This window comes from Phocoena phocoena, chromosome 10, assembly GCF_963924675.1.
Source record: "Phocoena phocoena chromosome 10, mPhoPho1.1, whole genome shotgun sequence".
Lineage (NCBI taxonomy): Eukaryota > Metazoa > Chordata > Mammalia > Artiodactyla > Phocoenidae > Phocoena > Phocoena phocoena.
This window is the reverse complement of record NC_089228.1, coordinates 101,239,256-101,263,318: the sequence shown is the minus strand read 5'-3', so window position 1 is coordinate 101,263,318 and position 24,063 is coordinate 101,239,256. Positions and strand designations below refer to the sequence as shown.

At 45.0% G+C, this 24,063-nt stretch overlaps 1 protein-coding gene across 1 annotated transcript in view; it reads right to left on the bottom strand.

Moving 5' to 3' along the window:
• F13A1 (coagulation factor XIII A chain) overlaps nt 1–24,063 on the bottom strand; it is a 135,141-nt gene that overhangs the window by 28,025 nt on the left and 83,053 nt on the right. The window contains exons 8-10 of the mRNA XM_065885293.1: nt 13,770–13,873; nt 12,329–12,417; nt 4,056–4,209 (exon numbers count right to left, since the gene is read on the bottom strand). Of these exons, the coding sequence (XP_065741365.1) occupies nt 4,056–4,209; nt 12,329–12,417; nt 13,770–13,873 (347 nt within the window). The remainder of the gene's footprint in view (nt 1–4,055; nt 4,210–12,328; nt 12,418–13,769; nt 13,874–24,063) is intronic.

Sequence of the window (24,063 nt, the reverse complement as noted above, 5' to 3'; positions counted from 1 at the left end):
AACAAAGCCTAGAAGGAAGAAACATTCTGAGCGGGGCAAAGAAAGGGGAGCTCTGAGTTGCAGAAGAAGATGGAAAAACGAGTCAGGTAGGTTGGGATGGAACCAGGAGAAAGCTGTATCATAGGAACAAAGAGAAGAGAGAACGTCAAAGCAACCTAAGTGTCCAATCAACAGATGAATGGAAAAGGAAGGTGTGGTATGTATACACAATGGAATATTACGCAGCCATAAAAAAGAATGAACATGTGTTGCCATTTGCAGCACCACGGATGGACTTGGAGGACATTATGCTAAGGCAAATATGTCAGACAGAGAAAGACAAATACTGTCTGATATCACTCATATGTGGAATCTAAAAAACTAGTGAATAGAACAAAAAAGAAGTAGACTCAACAGATATAGAAAGCAAACTAGTGCCTACCATTGGGAAGGTGTGGGAGGGACAATAGGAGGGTAGAGGATTAAGAGGTACAAACTATTAGGTATAAAATAAACTACAAGGATATATTGTACGACATGGGGAATATAGCCAATAGTTTATAGTAACTATCAATGGAGTATAACCTTGAAAAATTATGAGTCACTATATTGTACACCTGTAACTTATATAATATTGTACAGCAGCTATACTTGAATAAAAAATAAATTAAAAAAGTTAAAAAACAATTTTAATTAAAAAAAGAAGAGAGAATTTCAAGAATTGTGAGTGAGCAAATAGCATCAAGAAATGCAGGAGGTTTTAGGCAAGTTGAAATCTGCAAAATGTTCATTCTGCATGGCGATCAGATGTCTCGGCAACCTTGAGGAGAAGGGCTTCAAGGGTGAGCAGGTGGCAGACCTCAGAGCACAGTGGATGAGACATAAAAGGAAAAGGATGTTGGGTGCGGGCAGCCGCGCAGGCAAAGAGAAGAAAGGATGGACCATGTTTGCAGGGGACTTTATTGTTGAAAAAGTTTTGTAAATTTTCTTAACACAGGTGACATGGTCATGGGAAGGAGCTAATAGAGAAGGAGAGATGAAAATACAAGTGACAGAAGGTATAACTGATGGAGCGAAGAGGAAACGGGACCCGGACACCATCACAGAAGAAGACATCGCCGCAGGAGAAGTTCTAAGAATTCTAGTTTTCCAAATTTTATAGTTTCTTCATCTTATATTTTAAAGAAAGGTATAAAATAGACATTAAGCTTTAGTTCATCAAAGTGAAAAATGATCTTTCCACAGTCTAGTTAATTAAAATAGTAAGTGCCTAAATCTGGTAATATTTTTTTCTCTGTTTTCACTCCCACCACAGGTTAGTGGCCACACTCAGCATTTGTAGAGAAATTATATAAGAGATTCAATAATGAGGACCAGGGTGGCAAATGCACGGGCCCAGATGCTGGCAGTCTCTCCTAGATGCCCCTGGATAACCACTCACCCTTTCCCACCGTATACACAGGAGCGGCGTCAGCTTCCTTCTTAAACGGCGCTCACTCCATCATTCCCAAGGTTAGAATACGAAACCCACATGCCATCCTTGATTAAGAAGCTAACGATCCACCTGGAATCAGACGCCAGCCCAGGAGCAGGAGGGGATGCCTCTTAAACTATCTATGAGGATTTTAGGGACTCTTCTGCTTGGACAAGCCCCCCACACTTTTCACTCCTCTGAGCCTTGCCTTCTTGCCAGACCTTGGAGGCCTAGACCTCAGCTGTCTTCCCCATTCAGAGCTGGCACATTTAATTTGTTTTAATCTGGGATTCTCCCTTGGCCAAGCTCCTGACTCCTCTTTCATGGACTGACGTCTGACCCTGATTTGGTCTTCACCACCACCTCTGTGGCTGACCACGCAGGGCATCTTGCTGAGCAGTTTAAACAAGATAGCTGGTCACTTGGACGGCTTCCTAGAGGATGGCTCAGCTCTTGTTCTAGACACTGTCTGCTCAGGACTCCTCCACACTGGGAGAGTTTATCCACAATCCCTGTCCTGCTGCCTTTTCCTGGAGAACTCGTTCCCTGGGGAAAGAGTCATCCCCGTGTTTCCCTGTTTGTCCTTCAGACTCAGGGAGCCGAAAGCTAAGGTCCTCCAGGATCCCTGAGCATCTGTCCAACCACCCCTGTCCTAGGCATCCAGCACACAGCTTCCCGCCCGTCTCTCTAGCTATTATAGATGGGAAAGCAGGGCTGTGTGTGTCTCCATCCCGACAGTGTTTGGAATCTGGGGGGTGGTTAACAGCAAGTAGTTGAAAGGATGAATGAATAATGCATGGATGTTACAGCCGGTTCCTTTCATTCCTATATGGAATCCTTTTTCCTTTCCAAATCTTTTTGCCTGTCACTCTATCACAAGAGGGCATGGGTCATTTGTTTTGTTTTATTGTGCTTTTTTAAAAATAATTAATTAATTAATTAATTAATTTTATTTTTGTCTGCGTTGGGTCCTCGCTGTGGTGCTCAGGTTTCTCATTGTGGTGGCTTCTCCCATTGCAAAGCACGGGCTCTAGGCGTGTGGGCTTCAGTAGTTGTGGCACACAGGCTCTAGAGCACAGGCTCAGTAGCTGTGGCGCACGGGCCCAGTTGCTCCACGGCATGTGGGATCCTCCCGGACCAGGGCTCGAACGCTTGTCCCCTGCATTGGCAGGCGGATTCTTAACCACTGCACCACCAGGGAAGCCCTCGCTTATGTTTTTAAAAACTCTCTTTTTAGAAAAAAGCCCAAAAGAAAAAACAAATCTTTTGTTTCGAGGTTGTGCAGTGGATGAAAACCAACAGAAGAGAAGAGCTATCTATTTCAGGAATACAGCAAAAATTCATGGGTTCAGATGGCACAAATCCTGAATTTCTCAATTCAGCAAACTTTCTCTTTATAGTGCAAATTGCTTTTGTAAATAAGAGCAGGGAGACAGAGGATCTAAAATATTTAAAACAAATTCTGCACTCAGCATTTCAGGAATACTGATGAATATTTAGGTATATGCAAATGACTCTTCATTTTTATCCATTTTCTAAAATGGCATTTGCCATTCCTAAGAAGCTCTGTTGGTGAATCACTTGTAACATATATTCCACGTTCCCATGAAGACACCCAAGGTCCTCCACCTCCTGTCCACTACTGACCTTGGGGAGATTTGACTCCAGCCTCTGGGCACTTAATGAGCTTAATGTTTAGTAATGTCTGCAGGACCCTAAACACACCGGCTGATTCACACCCCATGGCCTTGTCGTATTCTCATCTCCTGGAAACCCTGGTCCAGCTTCCTTAACTGTGGTCTGGGACTTCTCTTATCGGGCTTTGTTTTCCTGAATCTCCTGGTTGGACTGACTGCCCCTCTTCTTTGTTTTCAAAGCCTTCAGCAGAATGAACCTATCACTTGCCCAGAAACTGGGTTCTACTCACCGTGGGGATCCCAGCACCAAACAACAACTCCAGGCATAGAGCAGGCGCTCAGTACGATGGAGACAGGACTGACCTCAGCAGCTCCATTTCAAACATTCCACACACGAAGAGTTAACAAGAACCACCTTAACGTTATTTCATGATTGAAACGGGCCTCCATTCTAATTGGCCTGAATTAGTGAGACCGCAGTGTCCTATTAATGTTGTATCATCTACCTCAGGGGATTTCCACGATATGTCAAGGGAACAACGCATGTGAAAATAGTTTTCAAGGTACTAAATAAATGTGAACAGGTATTTAAATTTCATTATTGAACTAAAAGTACATTAGTTATGTAATGTTTTCTAATAGGATTATTTGCAATTAAGATTCTTTCATATTTTTCTGAACAAGAACACATTCTATATTCTGTTAAAATAGACGTGACTTTAAAGCATTTATTTCAAAAGCCATGTGAAGCAGAATTCCGCTCAAAGCAAACAAACAAGTAAATCTACAATGACACGAGAAATTGTAGGTGTGATGTGTATTCACTCCAGTTCTCTCCTAACTTCCAAATGCTGCAAATGGCCACGCCTTCTCCGAAACACGTCTTCGTGGTGACAGTGACCCTGACTACGAAAGTGCCGAACAGACTTGGGCAGAGCAATCTTCATTCGATTGCAGTAACTTACCTTCTTGGAATTTGTAGGTGTCAGTAATGTCCTTTATGCCATCTCCTCCAACTTCCTTGGTCACGATTAATTTCCCAATGTGGGTGGTATCGAGGGTTTCAACCACATGAGTGCCATCTTTCTTAGCTGTAATGTAAACAAGATCACTGTTGACCTAAAAACAGGAGAGGAGACCATTAGCCAGCATCCAGTGTTCCTGTCACCAAAATCTCTAACTCTCAATAGTGTAGCCATGTCGGGTCCCTGGAGACAGCATTACTCATCGTGCTAAGTCATTTAAGTGCCAACCATTTCTTTCTTTCCTTTCTCTTGTTGGCAAATCCTACCTCCTAAGGCAAAGCAGAAAGTACCCTGTTACTCTCCTCAGACTTCTTTAAGCTGACAGTGATGGCATGACCTACTTCCAGGAAGAAGAGAAAGTCTGCTGGGTGGCTCCTGGGAGATTTTTCTCCAGGTAGATGCATTGGTCCAAATCCATCAAGATGCATACATTAAATGTATGCATTTTAAATATCAATTTTACCCCATTAAAGCTTAAAATAATTAAAGCAAGTAAGTGGAGAGAAGAAAGGCTGTGATAGGCAGAGGGACTGGCCGCTTCAAAGGTTCTGAGGAAGGTACTTGAGAGACGCACTGGATCCGCTGTAGGGAACACGGGCTCTGACCTTGGGTGTGTACTTTTCGAAAGTTACCTTGTCCTCTCTGAACCTCCGTTCCTGCTTCTATAAGATGAAAATAATTACACTTGTTTTGCCAGTTTCATAGGAACACCTTGGGACTGAGCGAGATAGAATCTATGTGAGCACGATTCTTACAGAGGTTTGTAAACATCAAAATTGAGTAAAAATGTAATGATCATTACTAGGTAATGGGAAGACTTGATGATAGATCCCTCGCTTTTAAAGATGAGGTTTAAGAGAGCAACTTTTCTCTGCTTTCTCACAAAATGTTCTGAATTTACGTGAAGTCTGATCTCCATTAAGGACAAAGGAAGTAGTCAATATTTATTGACCCATAATGTTTCAGGGACATTTTTAAATGATTTAATTTAACCCCCACAGCGACCATCCTGTGAGGTAGGTACTATTATCCCTGTTTTATAGGCGAGGCACCAAGAGTCAGAGAGTCAGCCGAGTGTTCGTGGTCACATGGCTGGGAGGTGGTGGAGAAGAAGTACAAGCGTGGGCAGGGGCATGCCCATTGCACATGCCCTGACCCTCACCCTGGGTGGTCATAGCACATGTCCTGACCTTCACCTTGAGTGGTCATAGCACATGTCCTGACCTTCACCCTGGGTGGTCATAGCACATGTCCTGACCCTCACCCTGGGTGGTCATAGCACATGCCCTGACCTTCACCTTGAGTGGTCATAGCACATGTCCTGACCCTCACCCTGGGTGGTCATAGCACATGTCCTGACCTTCACCTTGAGTGGTCATAGCACATGTCCTGACCTTCACCTTGAGTGGTCATAGCACATGTCCTGACCCTCACCCTGGGTGGTCATAGCACATGCCCTGACCCTCACCCTGGGTGGTCATAGCACATGTCCTGACCCTCACCCTGGGTGGTCATAGCACATGTCCTGACCTTCACCCTGGGTGGTCATAGCACATGCCCTGACCTTCACCTTGAGTGGTCATAGCACATGCCCTGACCCTCACCCTGGGTGGTCATAGCACATGTCCTGACCTTCACCCTGGGTGGTCATAGCACATGTCCTGACCTTCACCTTGAGTGGTCATAGCACATGCCCTGACCTTCACCTTGAGTGGTCATAGCACACGCCCTGACCTTCACCCTGGGTGGTCATAGCACATGTCCTGACCTTCACCTCGAGTGGTCATAGCACATGCCCTGACCCTCACCCTGGGTGGTCATAGCACATGCCCTGACCTTCACCTTGAGTGGTCATAGCACATGCCCTGACCTTCACCTTGAGTGGTCATAGCACATGTCCTGACCTTCACCTCGAGTGGTCATAGCACATGCCCTGACCCTCACCCTGGGTGGTCATAGCACATGCCCTGACCTTCACCTTGAGTGGTCATAGCACATGCCCTGACCCTCACCCTGGGTGGTCATAGCACACGTCCTGACCCTCACCCTGGGTGGTCATAGCACACGCCCTGACCCTCACCCTGGGTGGTCATAGCACACGTCCTGACCCTCACCCTGGGTGGTCATAGCACACGTCCTGACCCTCACCCTGGGTGGTCATAGCACACGCCCTGACCTTCACCCTGGGTGGTCATAGCACACGTCCTGACCCTCACCCTGGGTGGTCATAGCACATGCCCTGACCCTCACCCTGGGTGGTCATAGCACATGCCCTGACCCTCACCCTGGGTGGTCATAGCACATGCCCTGACCCTCACCCTGGGTGGTCATAGCACATGCCCTGACCCTCACCCTGGGTGGTCATAGCACATGCCCTGACCCTCACCCTGGGTGGTCATAGCACACGCCCTGACCTTCACCCTGGGTGGTCATAGCACATGCCCTGACCCTCACCCTGGGTGGTCATAGCACATGTCCTGACCTTCACCCGGGGTGACCCGTACATGTTCCCTGGAGTTTCGCAGCTCACTGCCTCTCCCACATCACCCCACAGGACCATGGCACCACGTGGTAGGGAGGCGCTTCCAGGCCCGGGGCCTGGGTGGTTCGATGCTGCCTCAGGTTTCTGAGGGGTGATGGCGTTGGCCCTGTTCCTCAGCCGCTGCGTATCCAGGGCTCGGTGGCGAAAGACACGTGATGTGAAAGGCTGGAATGCGAAACCAGGAATCGGGACAAGAGAGGACAGAGCAGACACCTCAAGAATATTTCTCATTTTGGAGAAAAAAGTTCAAGGAAACTTTAAATGAGCTTCCTGAGAATTTCTGCCGTCCCTCTGGCGGAGACCATGCAGGCATGGACAGCTCCCTCCCCACTTGCAAACTATAGCCACAATGATGATAAATGTCCTCTTAATAAACAACTCTTAAAGCAGCTTTCAGTTTTCCAGGGAGACAAGGCTAAATATGAAAGTGGATAAATCCTCGTCTCCCCTTGAGCGTAGCTTAGGAAATTTATGTAGGCTAAAACCTCAGGCCAGCCCACTACACTGTCCCTTGTGAGGAAAGGGAAGGAGAAACACATACATAAAATGGCTTTTGCATATGTATGTTGGGCGTGAGGGTTTAGGGAAAGGATCCTTTCCAAGTGACATCCGCAAGCTTTCTTTTCGGTTGCAGCCACTAGTGTGGCGGTTCTCCGTCCTGACCGCACGTTAGAATCGCCGAGGGGCTTAGAAAGCGTATGCAAGACCAGCTGAATCTCTACGGTAGAACAGTCATAAGGGGAAGAAATATCGGACCTAGGCTCCGTGACTTTGGGCAAGTTACTGAGTATCTCTGAGCCTGGGTTTGATTATACCTCCCTTGCAAGGCTGGCAAGTAGAAAAGCAACACCTGTGAAAGTCCTGTGTTTAATTTCTTTTGAGTGGAAAGGAGTCTTCGGGACCATCTGGTCTCACCCATACATTTGAAAGGGCTCTGGTCACGCAGAACCTAGGCAACCCAACGTGAAATACGGCTATTCTCAGCCCCACCACCCCTTGCTTCTTGGCGAGACACAGGCACTTCAAAGTGGGGTGGACAGTAGGGGAGAGCTTTCCTACCAGGAGGAACAGTATGTGTAAAGACTCTGATACGAGAGCATGTTTGGATGTTTCAGGGCCCCTGGGGCTCAGCAAAGGGGGGCTGGGTCCTCAGGCTAGAGAGGGGCCTCTCTGCAAACTTCTGCTCGTTGCCCAAGGAATGTGAACGTGTGTCCACTGCCGGCAGAAGCTACACTTCTCACCTCTCAGGATGGAAGCTCTGGTTTTCGGGACCCAGGACAGTGTCTGCTCTCTTCATCTGTTCCCAAGGGGAAGTAACTACCCTGCAGGCCGTGCTGAGAAGGGGGTGCTCCTTCCAGGGCTTCTGAGGGAACGCAGTGGGTGCCCACCTGCTCCTGGAGCCCTCCTGGCACAGCTGCCAGACGTCGAGCCCGTGCTTGCCACTCCTTCAGCCCGCGGGCGCTGGCTACGTGGCCACACTCCCATGTGCGCCCCCTGCCGCTGCGTACGTGGGCCTCATCTCCCACCAGGACTGCCGGCACGAGGGTGCCATGTGACCCCTGTCTCTCTGGGATACTGCTCTCAGCGGTGTACTATGCACACGCTTTTGCTTGCTCTATTCATTCATGTATTTACTGGTGGCTGCCATGTGCCAGACCCTGCTTTCAGCGATGAGAAGCCAACAGAGCCTACCTGCGTGGAACTTACATTCTAGCAAGGAGAGAAATAATAACACTGAGTCAGAGTAGAAGGACAGAAACAACAGGGCAGGTGGTGACGTTTCAGGTGCGAGGTGGTGTGAGTGAAGGTCTCTTCGAGGAGGTGAGCTGAACAGAGATCTGGACGCAGGGAGGCAACAGGACATGCTAAGTGGGGTGGAGGGTAGGGGAGGAGCTGTCATAGCCAAAGGAACAGTATGTGTAAAGACTCTGACAAAATAGCAAGGTCAGTGTGGCTGGAAGGAAATGAGCAAAGGGATGGGGGTGGAGGGGAAGCCAGGGTCCATATCGCACAGAACCTTGTAATGATTTATGCCTCAGTGTATTGTAAAAGTGATGGGAATCCGTTAGAAGGTTTGGGCCAGGGGAGTGACATGTTTCTATTTACATTATGAAGGATACTTCTGGCTGGTTTGTGGAGAAGAAACAGGAAAGGGGCAAGCGAGGAGGAAGCAGATGATTTAGGGGCAGACGTCCCAGATCTCAGTGCTGTTCAGAGCTCAGAGGGTAACGATGGAGATCGCTGGCGTGGTTGGATCTGTGATCTTATTGGAAGGTATTATATTTCCGGCAAGATGCCTGAGGAAGGTTAAGAAGAGAAGCCAAGATGATTTCCAAGTTTCATAGGTTATTTGAACGAATGGGTGAATTATTTTAGATCAGACTAGGGGATGCCAAAAAATCGGCTGCATCTCATAAGTGGTAGCAAAGTAAACAAGCTTGAATTGAGAACGAAGAATCTGCAGAGAAGCGGTTGCATAGTTAGCATACAGGGAACTGCTGGCCCGGAGCAAGGGAAGGTGTGGCCTCTGGAGCAAGGGGGTGGTGACTGCGGCCCTGAGGAGCCGGTCACTGCTGCCCTGAAAATTAGCTCCGGGCCAGGGAGGGAAAATGGGTGCGTGCGTGTTCGTGTGTGTGTGTGTGTGTGTGTGTGTGAGTTTGAGTGGGATGGCGTGAGGGGGTCAACAGACATAACTAGAAGAAGCTAAGACAGAAGAGAAGCAGCAGCTCCTGAATGCTTAGTGAACGTGGGAATTGCGTGGGAATTGGGAAAGTAGCCCCGACACTGAGAACCGTTCTGTTCTCTTTAGGAGCCCCAGGTCCCCAGGAGTCAGGGAGGACGGGCTGAACAGCCTCCAGAACCAAGAAACTCACCGCAGGGCTGAGGGCATGAGAAGGGAGGGGGGTAGAGAAGTAAGCTTCCATCCCTGGAAGAAATCTAGAAATGGGAAGCGTAGATTTCCAAAACGGAGGAGAAGAGGAGAAGGGCATAGGTAGGATGCTTTTCGTGCATACCTCTCTTATTTGGGGTCGTGCTTCCCCTAAAAAAGCCCTGAGAAAACCAAAGGAAGTCAATGAAGATGATGCTTGATCTGGCCCGGAAATGAGTAAGGAGTGACCAAGAAAGTCAGTCTGCCGAGAGGCAAGAAAAGGCACGTTCCGGCTGACGTGGCTGGGGTCAGGGAGAGGCAAGCTTAGGCAGCAGGGAGGCGAGAAAGGGAGGGAAGATGCTGTCTAGAACCCGAGTCACATAGACTCTCATTAAAGTGAAATCCGACGCGCCCCATGGAGTCCTACTTTAGGACCCTTGAGAAAAGAGTCCTCACGCACTTTTCAGCAGTTGGAGCATCTCTTATAAATGGCTCAGCCCTGAAGCTCAGCCCGTGCCAAAGCAGCAATCCTACACGCTGTCAGACAAGTCTGCAGTGGGTGAGAGAGGAGTAATTATAACCTGAGAGTCCCGATGACATTCACGACACCGCGATCTATATTTAATAACAACAGAAAGCGTTCGCATTAACAGCTCTTAGGCAATTCGCTCCTGGAGGGAGGCTGTTCCTCTCCCCTTCGCAGCAACAAAGCTTAATGAAAATACAAAAAACAAGGCTTGGCGAGTTTTAGAGTCATTTCCCATTAAGAAGTGCTCGTAGCATCAGAAATGATCAGACGGCAGCTGGGGAGGATTGGATAAATCTTTAAATCTCAAAATGAAGTCGAGAGGGTGAAATTCCAAATACGGTCTGCCTGTTCTCCCAAGGCGTCTAGAAACTGTAATGGTAGGAACAGTAGAAGAGACACTGTTCCTTTTGTGTAATTCACATTTCCGCTTTTGCTTATTTCCGAAACATTTCCCAGGCCTGCCCCCTCCTGCCCCCTCCTTCCCCGCCTGTCGCCGTTTGTCTGGTTTGGGGGTGGAGTAACATCCCAGCCTTCCCATGTCCGCCCCCCTCCCCCCTCTCCCCCCCGCCCCCCCACGGCCTTCCCTTCAAGGCCGTACTGCACAGGTTCCCGTCCCTTCCCCGTGGGAAGCCTCTCGTTTACAGGACGGGGTGCCCCTTTCTCAGGACAGAAGGTCCCTTGTCTAGTTCCCTCAGCTGTCATCATTTGACGCCTCCCAACACATCACTTTTCATGAGGCTGTATAGTTTTTAATTGTCGGCACATACCATTCGGAGGCTCAAGTTTTCTCCTCTGTGTAAAATTCTTTCCTTCCTCTGGCTTCTTTCTTACCCCCTTTGCCTGAATAATCACTAATCATCCCTCCAGACATGCTTCAGGCTCCACTCCCTCCAGGTAGCATCTCTGGCCCTCCTTCCATGGGCTCCTGTAATACTCCACTCATCGTACTGCGGCTATGATGTAGCTGTCCTTGTGTCTGTTCCCAGATCACTCTCCCTAGACAGGGGCTCGTGGCCTTTGTTGTCCTGACTCAGTTTCTAGCTCGTATTTCTCAATTAACTTTAATGCAAGTCATTTATCACCTACATTGCTGTCTGACATTTAGTTCCATAGCATCCCTTACGTTATTGTTATTTAAACGTTGCTGTGTTTACGTACCACCATCTCCATCAAGAATCCAGTTACCTAAGGACATAGGCTTCTGAATTCCCACAGTGTCTGGCACATAGTGGGAAGAGACATTTACTCATTCTAGAATAGTAGCAGAAAGTGGTGTTTGCTGGCATGAGCTCAGGTGCCTCCCTGGCTTTAAATCTTAGCACTACTCTTTGTTGGTTAGATGATTGTGGGAAGGTTATTTAACCGCTCTTCGCCTCATGTTTCTCTTCTGTAAAATGGGAAGAATTATAACACCCATTTTAAAGGGTTGCTAAGAGCATCCGATGGTAGGCGAAGTGATTACGTAGCAGTAGGCGTTATTTCATTGCGTTCATTCGTGAAATTATACTCTAGGTCAGTCGTGCTTCTCAGCCTCTCATAAATCTCTGTTCCTCACCCCTACCTTCAGCAGCCTCCTGGCCTTCTCCCTCACCTGATGTCTCTTACATTTAATTTGACTTTCTGAGCTCTCTTTGGAGCACCCTTGAACTGCCCTCTCTGCTTCCGACCTCCATCCAGTTCTTGCAGAATTTCAGACCCTTTCCCAAACCGTCCCTATCCACCCTTTAGTGTGCAGTGTTCTAGACCCTCTTCTCCCCTCCGTATTCTAGCAGCTGTACTCTCTGTCTCCGCTGTTGGAGGATGGCCTGGAATGGCAGGAAATGGACTGGAGTCCCCAGACTAAGACCGTAGTTGGGGTGTGTTCAGGTGTTGTTCCAGTGAACTGTTGGGCTAGTCTCAGGGTGAAGGACGCTCTGCCATTCCAATTCACGGACCGTCTCCACCAATTTTTTGTTGAGTGATTCATTTAGTCACTTAATTTCTTGGGAGCAGTTGATACCTACTTCAGGGGTCCAGAGAACTAAGCTAAGGTTAGTAAAGCGATTGCTTTCCGGCAGAAAAATCTCAAAACATCAAGGAGAGAAAAATGTTTAAGTAAGAACTGCATTTAGCGTGCAGTGCCTGGGGGTTGGAATGATGTCTAGTTAACTTTGTAAACGTGAAGCATACACTATGTACCTGGGAAATTTAGAAGTAACAGCCCAGTACCGTATTTTTTGATGTGTTAAGGGGTTGGGAAGGAAAGCGGCTCTTTTCCCCAGCTTCCCCCTTACCTCTGCAAAAACGAAGGGTGCGTCAAACTGGAAGCAAACATTGCCGTGCTTAATGGCTTGAACAGAGGCCGGGCCGCACCGATACATCCCTGTATCACACAGAGGAGGGGCAGCATGAGTTTGCCATCTTCAGTTCCGTCCAGATGCAGAGCTGATCTGGATCATAGCCCTGAGGTAACTCCGTAGAGACAAATGTTCCTCTACTTCATCACCGAGGTAGCCCCAGTGCTTTCCATGGCCGGAGCGGGTGAATGACCCACGTGTGTAATCGAGAGGGAATTGTCGGAAATGACTCTGCAAACCAAAATTTGAAGCCACGAAAAGAATATAGGGCAACACTATTTCTGCATCTACTCTTCCAGCTACAAACAGACTCAAGTGTGTTGGTGCCCAGCCGCTGGCTTACACAGGGCTTATCCTTTCATAACTCGTATCTGGAATGTTGGAAACAGTGATCCGTCCTCAGTGTTTGTGTTGTTGTTTTCACTTTTGTTTTTTGTGTCTGGACGTTATGGACACATGTCAAGTTTAGCTGGAGAATCTGGACATTAGCCACACACATGGACCACGTGCACTCAGGAAGTCAGTAGGCCCACGCTGACCTTCACAAAGTCCTTTGAATTTTAACCAGCTATCTCTTGTTAATAAGAGATTAGCTGCCATTAGTCACTCAGCTATCTCGTCATGATATATAATCCGGAACACCAGAAAGTGTTGAAATTTCTCTCTTAAAATCCAGTATTGTACTGGCGTTCCCTTATGAGTACATAATGAACGTTTTTGTGTATATATGTATGCACACATCGATATCTTATATCAACACCTGAGGAGAGAAAAGTCGCGTCCTAGACCACTGACTTTTATCATCATGCTAAAGAGAAATGCGGCCTCACGACGTGTGTGATTTTATAAACATTCGGTGGGAGAGGGAGGTCATAGCTGCCACTATTTAGCACACACGTTAGAAGATACGTACCTACATACTCAAGTTTTGAAAGAAATCACACAACCTAAAAAGAAATCAGCGTCTGGAAAAACAACAAGTTAAAGGATGATCTGTAATTATTTTCTGAGTTCTTTATTTTCACCACTGCCATCTATCTTATCACTGTTTATCAGGCAGGGCTGAAGTCTATTTTATAGCCTAGCAAAAGTGCTTACCCAGATACATTTTCCCTTGTCTTCAAAACTGCTTATCAAAGCAAGAATCGATGAGGTTATATATGTTAAGTCTTATGCTTTTTTCCCCCTAAAAGTGACAAAATAATCAGAGTAAAGACGACCAGTGAAATGAAGTCAACCCTGTACATGCGCCCAGGAAGCACACTTCTGATGCTGTTCCCACTGGGAGGGAGTGTTTCCCACACATCAAATGCAATCATAAAAGCAAAATAAAGACCCACAGTTCATCCATTTCCCTGAGGGAGGATGCGGTTTTTACCGTCGCTGTTTTCCTGCGGGGTGCTGTCCACGACTTGCCAACCTCCAAATCCAATGGGAAGATCAGGCCTCGTCATCCAGGCTTCGTTCCAGCAGTGGTAGTTCCTTAAAAAACACCACCCCAGCGAGATTAAACTTCCCATCACATTCAATGCTCCAGGAAGTCAAAAAGTGACCAAAAATCCTGTGACTATGCTACCTATAAATTATCAGAATGGCTTAAGCTAGCTGGAAGCTTCCCAGAGATATACTGGGGCTCTGGACTTAAGTTTTCTGTGCACGTCCTTTTCCACTGGCACCCCTGGGGCGGCACTCATATGGCTGGACATTGCTCTCTCCCCCACTAATATCAGCTTCAAGGCCACCCAGAGATATTCTAATCAATGCCTTAAACAATTTTGATCTTAACCCTGTCTACTGCCTTAATGAAACAGAATTTACTATGGGCTCAAGGGATATGGCAGGGAAGAAAAGTTAATGAAAACTGAGATACATATTATCTTTGAATTCCTTTTATATTTATATGTATATTAGATTTATAAAAAGCATATCCCTTTGTAACGATTAAGTTTTTTGTTTATGGGCTTAGACTATTGCCATAGAAACTGTAATGTTAACTCCTGACTTCAGTTGTCTATAATTTGTGGCAAATTTCCATCTGGTGTCCAACAAGAAGGAAAGGTTTTCAGGGTGAGTGTCTCTTTACACTTTATCAAAGGTGGGTGACCCACGAGCTGAAGGCCAGGCAAAACTTTTCAGACTTAGCAAGTGACCCTTGAAACAAGAGCATGGGATAAAAATATCATCATGAATTGCATTATTATATCCTTGGAAAGACCAGAAATTATATGACATTACAGAAACAAATGGGAGCACCTTAACCTGTCGGCATTATAGAAAATACAGCAGTCTTTATAGCACTGGTGAATTTCAGATCCAGCTACCATCCACCCATACCTCAGTGTCCTTCAATGTCAGTAATTCGTGCATGTGCCCATCTCTCTCTGAGTTCAGCTCATCTTTGATTGGCTCAGTTCAGAGGTATTCACTTATCTATGGGCCCATCATGCACCAGGCACCTTGCTGGACACCCAGGCATGATCAAGTCATAGGTTCTTGCCCATAAAGAGCCCCACGACTGAGGAGGAATGATGAACACAGAAACCAATTGCTAAAACATTTCATACGTTTGCTGTGAGGCTTAAACAAGCGAATACATGTACAGCACTTAGAACAGGGTCTGGCATATGACAAGTGCTCAAACATGGTAACTCTCAGACTTTTAAAAATAATCGATTGAAGTGATGCATGCTACAGGGGAAATTCATTTGGGGTACAATCGGGTCTCAGTGGGGAAGCCCTTGGGGCAGGAGGGAAGGCACCACAGCAGAAGTGGTATTTGAGCTGTGAGTCCCCCAAAATAAAAGGGGGTTTAGCAGATTGACAAAAGAACTAAGAACAAAGCTGTGGAGACAAGAAATAGCCAATATGGTGTGTTTGGTGACCTGCATGCTGTTGTAGCATGTCTGCATACTTGCGTGCATGGGAGAAGAGGATTGGCAGGTGAAAATGGGCAGTACATCACAAGACCGTCAGGTACACATAGCGCAACTGTAGGCCAGGCACTGTTCTAAAGTCTTTATGTACGTGAATACAAACGATGTTTCCAGTACTCTATGAGAAAGGTATTGTTATTATTATCCCCCACTTACAAGGGAGGAAACGGAAGCACAGAGAGGTTAAGAATCTTGCCTGAGGTTGCACAGTGAGTTAGTGATAGAGCTCCAGGATCCATGCTTTTAAACACTGAGCTATGTTGTTGGTGAGGATGAGATTGTGAGATCCTTTTATCCCAAGTTAAATATTTTGGTTTTATCCTCGGGCCAGTTAAATTTGCAGATCTGTATTTGTGGGAGCTGGGCGAGGACCAGAGACTGAGCTGAGTTTCCCCTCGTCACCGTGGAGAAGGAGAGGAGCTGTCAGAAGGGAACTGTGAGTGTTGAGGAAGCTTTTGAGTTTCCAGGGAGTGTGGTGGTTCCATTCACCAAGACTGAATGAAGGAAGAAGAGAAGGTTTGTGCTGGGGGCTGGTGTTGGGTGGGTGACATGTTCATTTGGGACATGATGAACTCGAGTGCCCGTGAGAAACTCAAAGGATGAAACCCAAGAGGCATTTTTATATACACACGTGACACTCGGAATTTGACGTAGGAAGCCACTGGCGTCTTTATAGCTGATGGAGGAGAGTGGTGAGTGCAAACGCCAGACGCAGAGGGAACAGGAGGGGAGAAATGCGGAGTGGATTTCTCCCCCAAGGGTGACCTAGGTTGTGAATGCCAGAACAGACGATAGGGCAGTGGCTAGAAAATAATGCAATGCGGGAAGATTGTTTTGATTATTTTTACGTTAGGAGAGATTGTCATGTCTATGGAGGAAGAACCAGTAGAGAGGGAGTGAGATAAAGATAGAATAAAGGGAGAGATGGAATAAAAAAAGGCTCAAATACCAAGGATGGAGGAGGATGAGGTGGAGAGCAGCGCCATGGACAAGTGTGGGGAGCGAGGCACTGTCTGCGGGGGACGGGGGTGCAGATGTAGGTCAGGGTCAAGGTGTGAGGTGTCAGGACACGAGCATGAGGCTGGCTCCCATCTGAGAGCCTCTATCTTTGCTCTGAAGCTGGAAGGAAGGTCACGGTGATCAGGTAATAAGCAATGCTAGCCCCCCTTAAGAACGGTAAACATTGCACCATCGGGCAGAGAGATCCAGAAAGAACAGCAGTGAGACACTTGCAATCCCAAATGGCCACAGTCACGCTTCCTACACAGCCTGCGATGTTTAGCAACCCTGGCTTTCACCAGCACCGCCCTAGGGTAAGAGGCTCCAGAACCTCCTTATTTAAATTCAAGTATCCTGGGCCAGGTGAGCCTTGAACAAGATAAATAAGCTTTGCATTTCGGATCTCAGGTAAAGACATTGCTTTGAGGATTTTATTTCCTTTCAAATGACCAGGAGATGGGGAAAGGTTTCTTCTCTCTGTACTCACGGTCTCTTCCACTTTCACCTAAGACTGAGACCTTATTTGTGTGTTTGGGGTAGAAGAGTTTAATAAGAGGGTGAGGAACTTGTAGCAGTGGGTGAAGTGAACAGAACTTATGCTCTGGAGGGGTTGGGCCTTAGTCAACGGGTGGAAGGCCAGTAGCTGGGCTCCCAGATTGCCACGAGCAAGGGAAGAGGTTGCAACCTCTGAAGAAATGGGGCTTTTTCCATCATGCCATTCTCTCTGCTCAGGAACGGCCAGGGGATATGCGTCCTGGGCCACCCATGCCACGAGGGTCCCCTTTTGGCTGGATGTTCAGTATTTCTGGGTATACACTCCTGCCTTTTACATCTCAGGTTCTCCTATGAAAGGGGTTAACATTTACAGACATAGCTGAATTCCGTTTACCTACTATCCAGGCTGGGAAAATATATATGCTTCTTGGAAAGTTTTTTTTATCTTAAAGCTTTTTAACCTAGATCTGTATCTAGATGAATGTATCTCGCTGTTTCGTCATATGCACTTGCAAAGTGTGTGGATTCATTTTGTGAGCTCCGCCTGCCCGTTCACCATCGCATTCCCAGAACTAGAACTGGCCCATAGGAGGTGCTCACAAAGTACTGGTTGCTTGAAAGTTAAGGATCTCTCCTAGCAAGGCAGGCAGGCCTAATCAAATCTTTGTGTGTTTGTTTTTAAGATTCACCGTTTTGTATTTTCTCAGAGCCTTCATTTGAAGCCCGACTTCCCACCATACCATCAAAATATGCAGTGTCCTTTGAAAGTTAAAAAGATTATCAACCTTCAATGTGATCTAGTATCCTTGTTGCCTCTTTCTAAAGAAGCAGGGTAGAAATTAAAATAAAGCCCCCATCTCGTCCAAAGTTATTTAATCAAATTGAAAATAACTTCTTTGGGGAGATGATGGAGGTGACAAGTGAACATCACATCTTCACTTTATGTTACTTCCTGTATGTTTCCTGCAGTGGCAGCTAGTGATTTCTAGAACTCCGTTCAAGGATGTAGTAATGTGGCAGTATCGGAGCAAGAGACGCAGAGAACCTTCACCAAAAGCAGAGCCTCGCTAGCAAAGCAGCACCGTGCACTGCTGGAGGACCCTGGAAGGGACATGGCAGCCTTGGTTTAGTTTATCCTTTGATTTGGTAAACGCCTTTCCTTAGAATTATACACATGCAGAGACAAGAATGTGAAATGTTCATCCTTGCATAATTTTTAAGAAGGAAAATCAGAAACTGTCCAGTATGTGATTAACTATTTTAAATCACAAAATGAAATACTATTCAGCCATAAAAATCAGATCTGTATTTATCAGGTAGGAAAAATAACCACGGCATATCAATTTTTTAAAATCACGCTACAGAACCCCAGGTAGAGTGTTCATTGTGTATGTATAGATGTGCGGAAGGCAGAACGTTCAACGATCCTCACACTTGTATAAATCCCTCCCTTTGAATGTGGGTGAAGTCTGTGAATAGGATGGGATGTTGTTCCTGTGATTACATTTTTACATGGCAAAGAGGATTTTGCAGACGTAATTAAGGTAAGTAAGCTGTTGATTGTGAGTTAATTAAAAAGGAGATTATCATGTGGGCCTGACCGAATCACGTGAGCCTTTAAATCTGGGACATCTGGGACATAGCAAGCTAGAGATTTGAAACAGCAAAGATATTCTCCTGCTGGCCTCGAAGAAGATGGAAGCTTCCATGAGTTCTACAGCTGCAAGGAACTGAACTTTTCCAAGAACCTGAATGAGCTTGGAAGAGAGCCCTGAGCATCAGAGGGGACCACAGTCCAGGCTAACACTTTGATTGCCACCATTTGCGACCCTAAGCAGAGGACCCAGTTAACCTGGGCCCAAACCCTTCGCCTACAGAGACTGTTGGATAATAACTTTGTGTTGTTTTAAGCTGCCAAGGTTTTGGAAATTTGTTATGCAGCAATAAAAAAATGAATACAATATGCAAAGGGACCCATGAAAGAATGTTTAGCAAAATATAAATGTTCTGAGTAGCTGGAAAGTGGATGACTCTTATTTTTATACTTTTTTCTGCAATGTTTGAAATTTTTATAATAAATATATACGAGTCCCCCTCACCCCCCCCCCAAAAAAAAACCATTAGCAGGACTCTTTTTTATTAAAGAAGGAAGAGCACAGTTCTAACAACTGGCTAAGGTCACATCCAGGGTGACAAGTGCCCATGGGAGGGTGCAGAGTGGACAGAAAACACAGCTGAGACCAGGATGGGCTTCGGGGCTCTGTGTGCTGTATGTTCAAAGAAAATAGAGTGGATAATTTAAGCAAAGAGTCCTTTACTGCCTTTAACTTGGCTAACTGCTTAAACATTCCACAGGGTCATCTCATCTGCAATCTGTGCAGAAAGGTTTTCTTCCCTAAAAGGGAAGAAAGAGACGTGGGACTGTAATTTTGTTTCTGCAGCTTTATTAGGGCTCAAGGGAGAGCACAAATAAGGTTGAGAGAAAGCAGGGGCAGAGATATCTTGGACCAACTTCAAGTGTAAACCAAGTCTTTGAATTCTTTTATTTTACAAATGGCAGGGGGTAGAATAAAGACCCTGGTCTATCTTGCAAACTATTTGTGTTTGTCACAGATGGGCACAGCCCTACCTCTCTGGCCCTGTTGTTATACTCCTGACACAGGCAATGATACTGGTGACAAAAACGACAGCACGCCCTGGACTTGTTAAACTCTGGTCACTCCAGTAACGAAGGGGGGTGGGGTGGGGTGGGAAAGAAGTAGAGACAAGTTGGTGGACTCTGACGCTTGCCTAGTAAGACATTCCAAAGTGGAAATGAAAGCTTGGACCAAGAAAAACCTTGCCAGTTGGGAAAGGTAACGAAGCAAGACAACAGAAAGGAATTATTCAGAGGAAGGGAAGTATGCTGGAGGAATCTTTTATGGAGCTGGGAGCTGGGAGAGCCACGCTAGTTCAGAATGCAGCTGTTCATTGTTGCAGTGCTGAAACCAGGAAGGGGCATTTGGCGTTCCTCTGGGGTCTTCTCCACTGAAGGCCAAAAGTCCAATCAGGTGGAGACCAAGCCAGTGCCCCCTGTAAGAACCAATCACCCATCAAGAAAAAAGAGAAAGTAATGAAGGTGTTTGTTTTTGCTCATAATATGCAGGGAAGGGATCCTATGCTGTTCATTAAGAAGTCACAGTTTAGGGCTTCCCTGGTGGTGCAGTGGTTAAGAATCTGCCTGCCAATGCAGGGGACACACGTTCGAGCCCTGGTCCAGGACGATCCCACATGCTGCGGAGCAACTAAGCCCATGCACAACAACTACTGAGCCTGCGTTCTAGAACTCGTGAGCCACAACTACTGAGCCTGCGTGCCACAACTACTGAAGCCCGTGTGCCTACAGCCCATGCTCCACAACAAGAGAAGCCACTGCAATGAGAAGCCCGCGCACCGCAACGAAGAGTAGCCCCTGCTCACCGCAACTAGAGAAAGCCCGCGCACAGAAACCAAGACCCAACGTAGCCAAAGATAAATAAATAAAATAAATAAATTTATTTTAAAAAAAAAGAAGTCACAGTTTAATCACAGTCTGATGTAGCACGAAAGACCCAGTTAAGGGGCTGAAGATAGCATGTGTGAGAGACCAAAATGGAACCTTCAAAATGTTCAGGAAGTAGATGACACCCATCCATATGAGCCACGTTTGACACCACTACTTAGCAGAAGGCCGTCTGTAATTCTGCTGAGTTCCCCTTGCTGGATTTACTTTGAAAATAGCACCCTGGTTGAACCCCTTTACCTCTCTCTCTTGCGTAGCAAATTATCAATTGATATTCCTGCTGAAAATTAAGAAAAGATTGGATTTTGAGAATGACTGTAAGTTATAAAAAGCTTTCTATAATAACTTCTGGCCAAGCTTATCCATAATTATTGAAAGGAGTTTTAAAAAAATAGAGCCAACAATCTTAGTAGGTACCAAAATTACTGCTTTGCATTATAAAGCTGTTTATGAGTATACTATTCTAAAAGCTCTTATTTATATGACATTTTTCTAGAGGTCTTATTAATCATCAAAAGAAATTAAATTGCATTCAGTATAGCTTAGGTGGTACATATTTTATTAGCTTTTAATTATTTGAAAACTGGTAACTTTTGATCAGTATATATGATGACTCTCTTAAGCAGAATTTATGATTAACCAAAACATGACATTTTTCTTGTTATAAAAAATGCCTTAGTACTTTCTATGTGGTTTATTAGATGGCTCCCACTTTCTTTTTCATTCTAATTTCCTGAGAGGTATTTGTAACGACCTCTGATTTTATTTACCTCCCAAACTCCCTCTCCGTTCACTCTTAAGTGGAACTCGAGTAGAATAGGAACTGCAAGGCACTCTTTGGAGATATTGTAGCCGCAGGACTAGGGTAGATATATGAAAGGAATGGGAGGAGAGTCTAGTGCAGTGATTTTCAACCTTCAAAAATTAATGTCCCTTCCTAGTTTTAAAACAAATATTTTGTAACACCTCTATATTATACTGAAATGAAGTCCACAGATTTCTATACACAATTTCTAAAAGATAATATAATGCCCTATAATGTATAGAATAAATGAAGAAATAAAAATACATAAAATAATATGTATTTCAGATATATGTCAGGAAGATGGTATTAGATACCAAACTATTCCTACAAAATGTAAACCCTTCAAGGGTTGTGGTAGGCCCCCAATTTGGAACCACTTGTAGGGTGGTTAAAAGTGTGTTCTGGAGAAACACTCCCAGAATGACAGAGTGAGGGCCTCCAAAAATCTGCTCCTTCATAAAAATAGTGAGGACACTAACAAACATGATCAAAACCAACTTTTCCAGAACTCTGGAAATGAACCAAAGATTTGCAACAATATAAGGAGGATTTATTCAACAAGAACAAAAGAATCTCAGAACTGTGAGCTTTGTGGCATGTTAATTTGCCTTATTTCCACCCCTCTCTCCCTAGCTCCATGGTAGTCTTGAAAACGAACAGCCTTACAACTATGGTAGCCATAAAAACTTGCAGCCTAGCAAACAACAAAGAGGAGAAAATGGGCTTGGAACTCCCTAAAATTCAATAAAAGAATTGTCACTATTAACCTGTCTGGCAGCCCTCTGAAAAGTTCCATTCCCAGGGCTTATTTTTATTTGATCTGATTCAGAGCTTACTATGTGCAAATAGCCCTACCTATAGGATGTTTTTCAAAACCAATTAGAAGCAACTGTTTAACATTATAGGTGCCTGAAGAGGTGATACCAACTGGGGATAATAAAAGGCTGTCCAAAAAATTTAACAGGAGGGACTGAAATTTCCTTAGGGGACTTTGAACACTTCTGACTTACTCCTGAGAGTCTAGACGGCCACACAGATGTGCAGGTCTGTAAGCATGCCCAGGAAAGCCCCAACAAGGTCCTAAATTCTCACCTCTGGCTGAACTTCAGACTCTGAGCAAGCAGGAAGTGAAGGCTACAGCAGAATTGTGTACTTCCTGCTGGAACACTGAAGACAATTAGCTGTCCACTGAGTTTACCCAGCAGAGACTTCAGTGGCCATGCATGATGAATACAGACCTTACAGAATTAGTCCAGGAAAGTCACTAAACAAACAAACAAGAGCAACAACAAAACATCAACAGCAAATTCTGGAGATCAGGATATCCTGTTTGCAGAGTTAACACATTATATTATTTAAAATGTCCAGGTTTTAACAAAAATTACAAGACACAAAGAAACAGAGAAGTATGTCCCATACACAGTGAAAAAAAGAACCAGTCAAGGGAAAATGTCACTAAGGAAGCCAAGACACTGGGCTTCCTAGACAAAGATTTTAATTCAGCCATTATAAGCATATTCAAAGAACTAAAGGGAACCATGGCAGCAATGTCTAACTAAATAGAGAATATCAATGAAGAGATAGAAATTATGGAAAGGAATCAAACAGAAATTCTGGAGCTGAAAAGTATAATAACTGGAATAAAAATTTCAAAAAAATCACTAGAGGGTCTCAAAAGCAGATTTGATCAGGTAGAAAGAATAAAGAATCAGTGAACTTGAAATAAGTCAACTGAAATGATCTAACCTAAATAACAGAAGAAAAAGGTGAAGAAAAATGAACAGAGCCCCGAGGCATGTGGACCATACTCATAATGAAACTCCCTGAAGGAAGGGAAAGAGAGGAAGAATCAGAAAGAATATTTGAAAAAATAATAGCTGAAAACTTTCCCAATTTGATGACAGATATTAATATACACATCCTAGAAGTTAAAAGACCCAAAGAGGATAAACTCAAAGGGATATACACCTAAAATCCTCATAGTCAAACTGTCCAAAGCTGAAGATAAAGGGACAATCTTGAAGACAGCACACAAAAAAGTGATTTGTTATGTACAAGGGATTATCAATAGAATTAAAGATGACTTCCTATCAGAAGCCATGGCAGCTAGAAGGCTGGTGACCATGGTTAAGTTACTGTGTCTCAGTTTCTTCACTTATAAGTGAGGACAATAATAGTAGTACCTTAACATGTTGTTAAAAGGATTAAATGAATTAATACATGTCACCCACTTAGCTTAGGGCCTGGCACAAAGAAAGTATTCCATAAGCATGAGCTATTTTGATCCTTGGAGGTGGCAAATAACATTTTCAATCCTTCCTTCAAGACTCTGGTGCGGATTCACGGCATATATTCTTAGTTCTCTAATGACAGCTCTCGTGATCTATCTCCAGGTGATTTTCTCAAAAACTATTTGGCTGACAGTAATGTAGTTAACTAGATAATTTATTTGAAAAGAAATATCCTTGGTAGCTGTTATCTTTGGTAACTTGGATCCATCACAGGATAATTTTACAAACTCGTAAACATCTTAAACAGTTTGGCCTATATTCAGAATATTTCTTCTATATTTTTTTACTTGGAATTCATTTTTGGATAATTCTTCTTCTCATACACCATGATTAAAAGTTAGGGTAATATAACAGTATGAAAGTTCAACTAGTTGGAACGTACTTTGTACAATGTACAAAGTGGATCAGTCTGAATTTCAAAAATGCACCTATGATGTGCAAACCAGCATGCCAAGTGTGCAAACTGCAATTAGAATTAGGATTGGTGGGACTGGGTTAAACCCAGGGCTGGCTCCCAGGTGTGAAAGCTGCTTTCCGCTATAGAAGTTGCTTTGAAAGAGCTTTGTTTATAGATTCAATGCTACCCATTGCAGCAGAGTTTTCTGCAT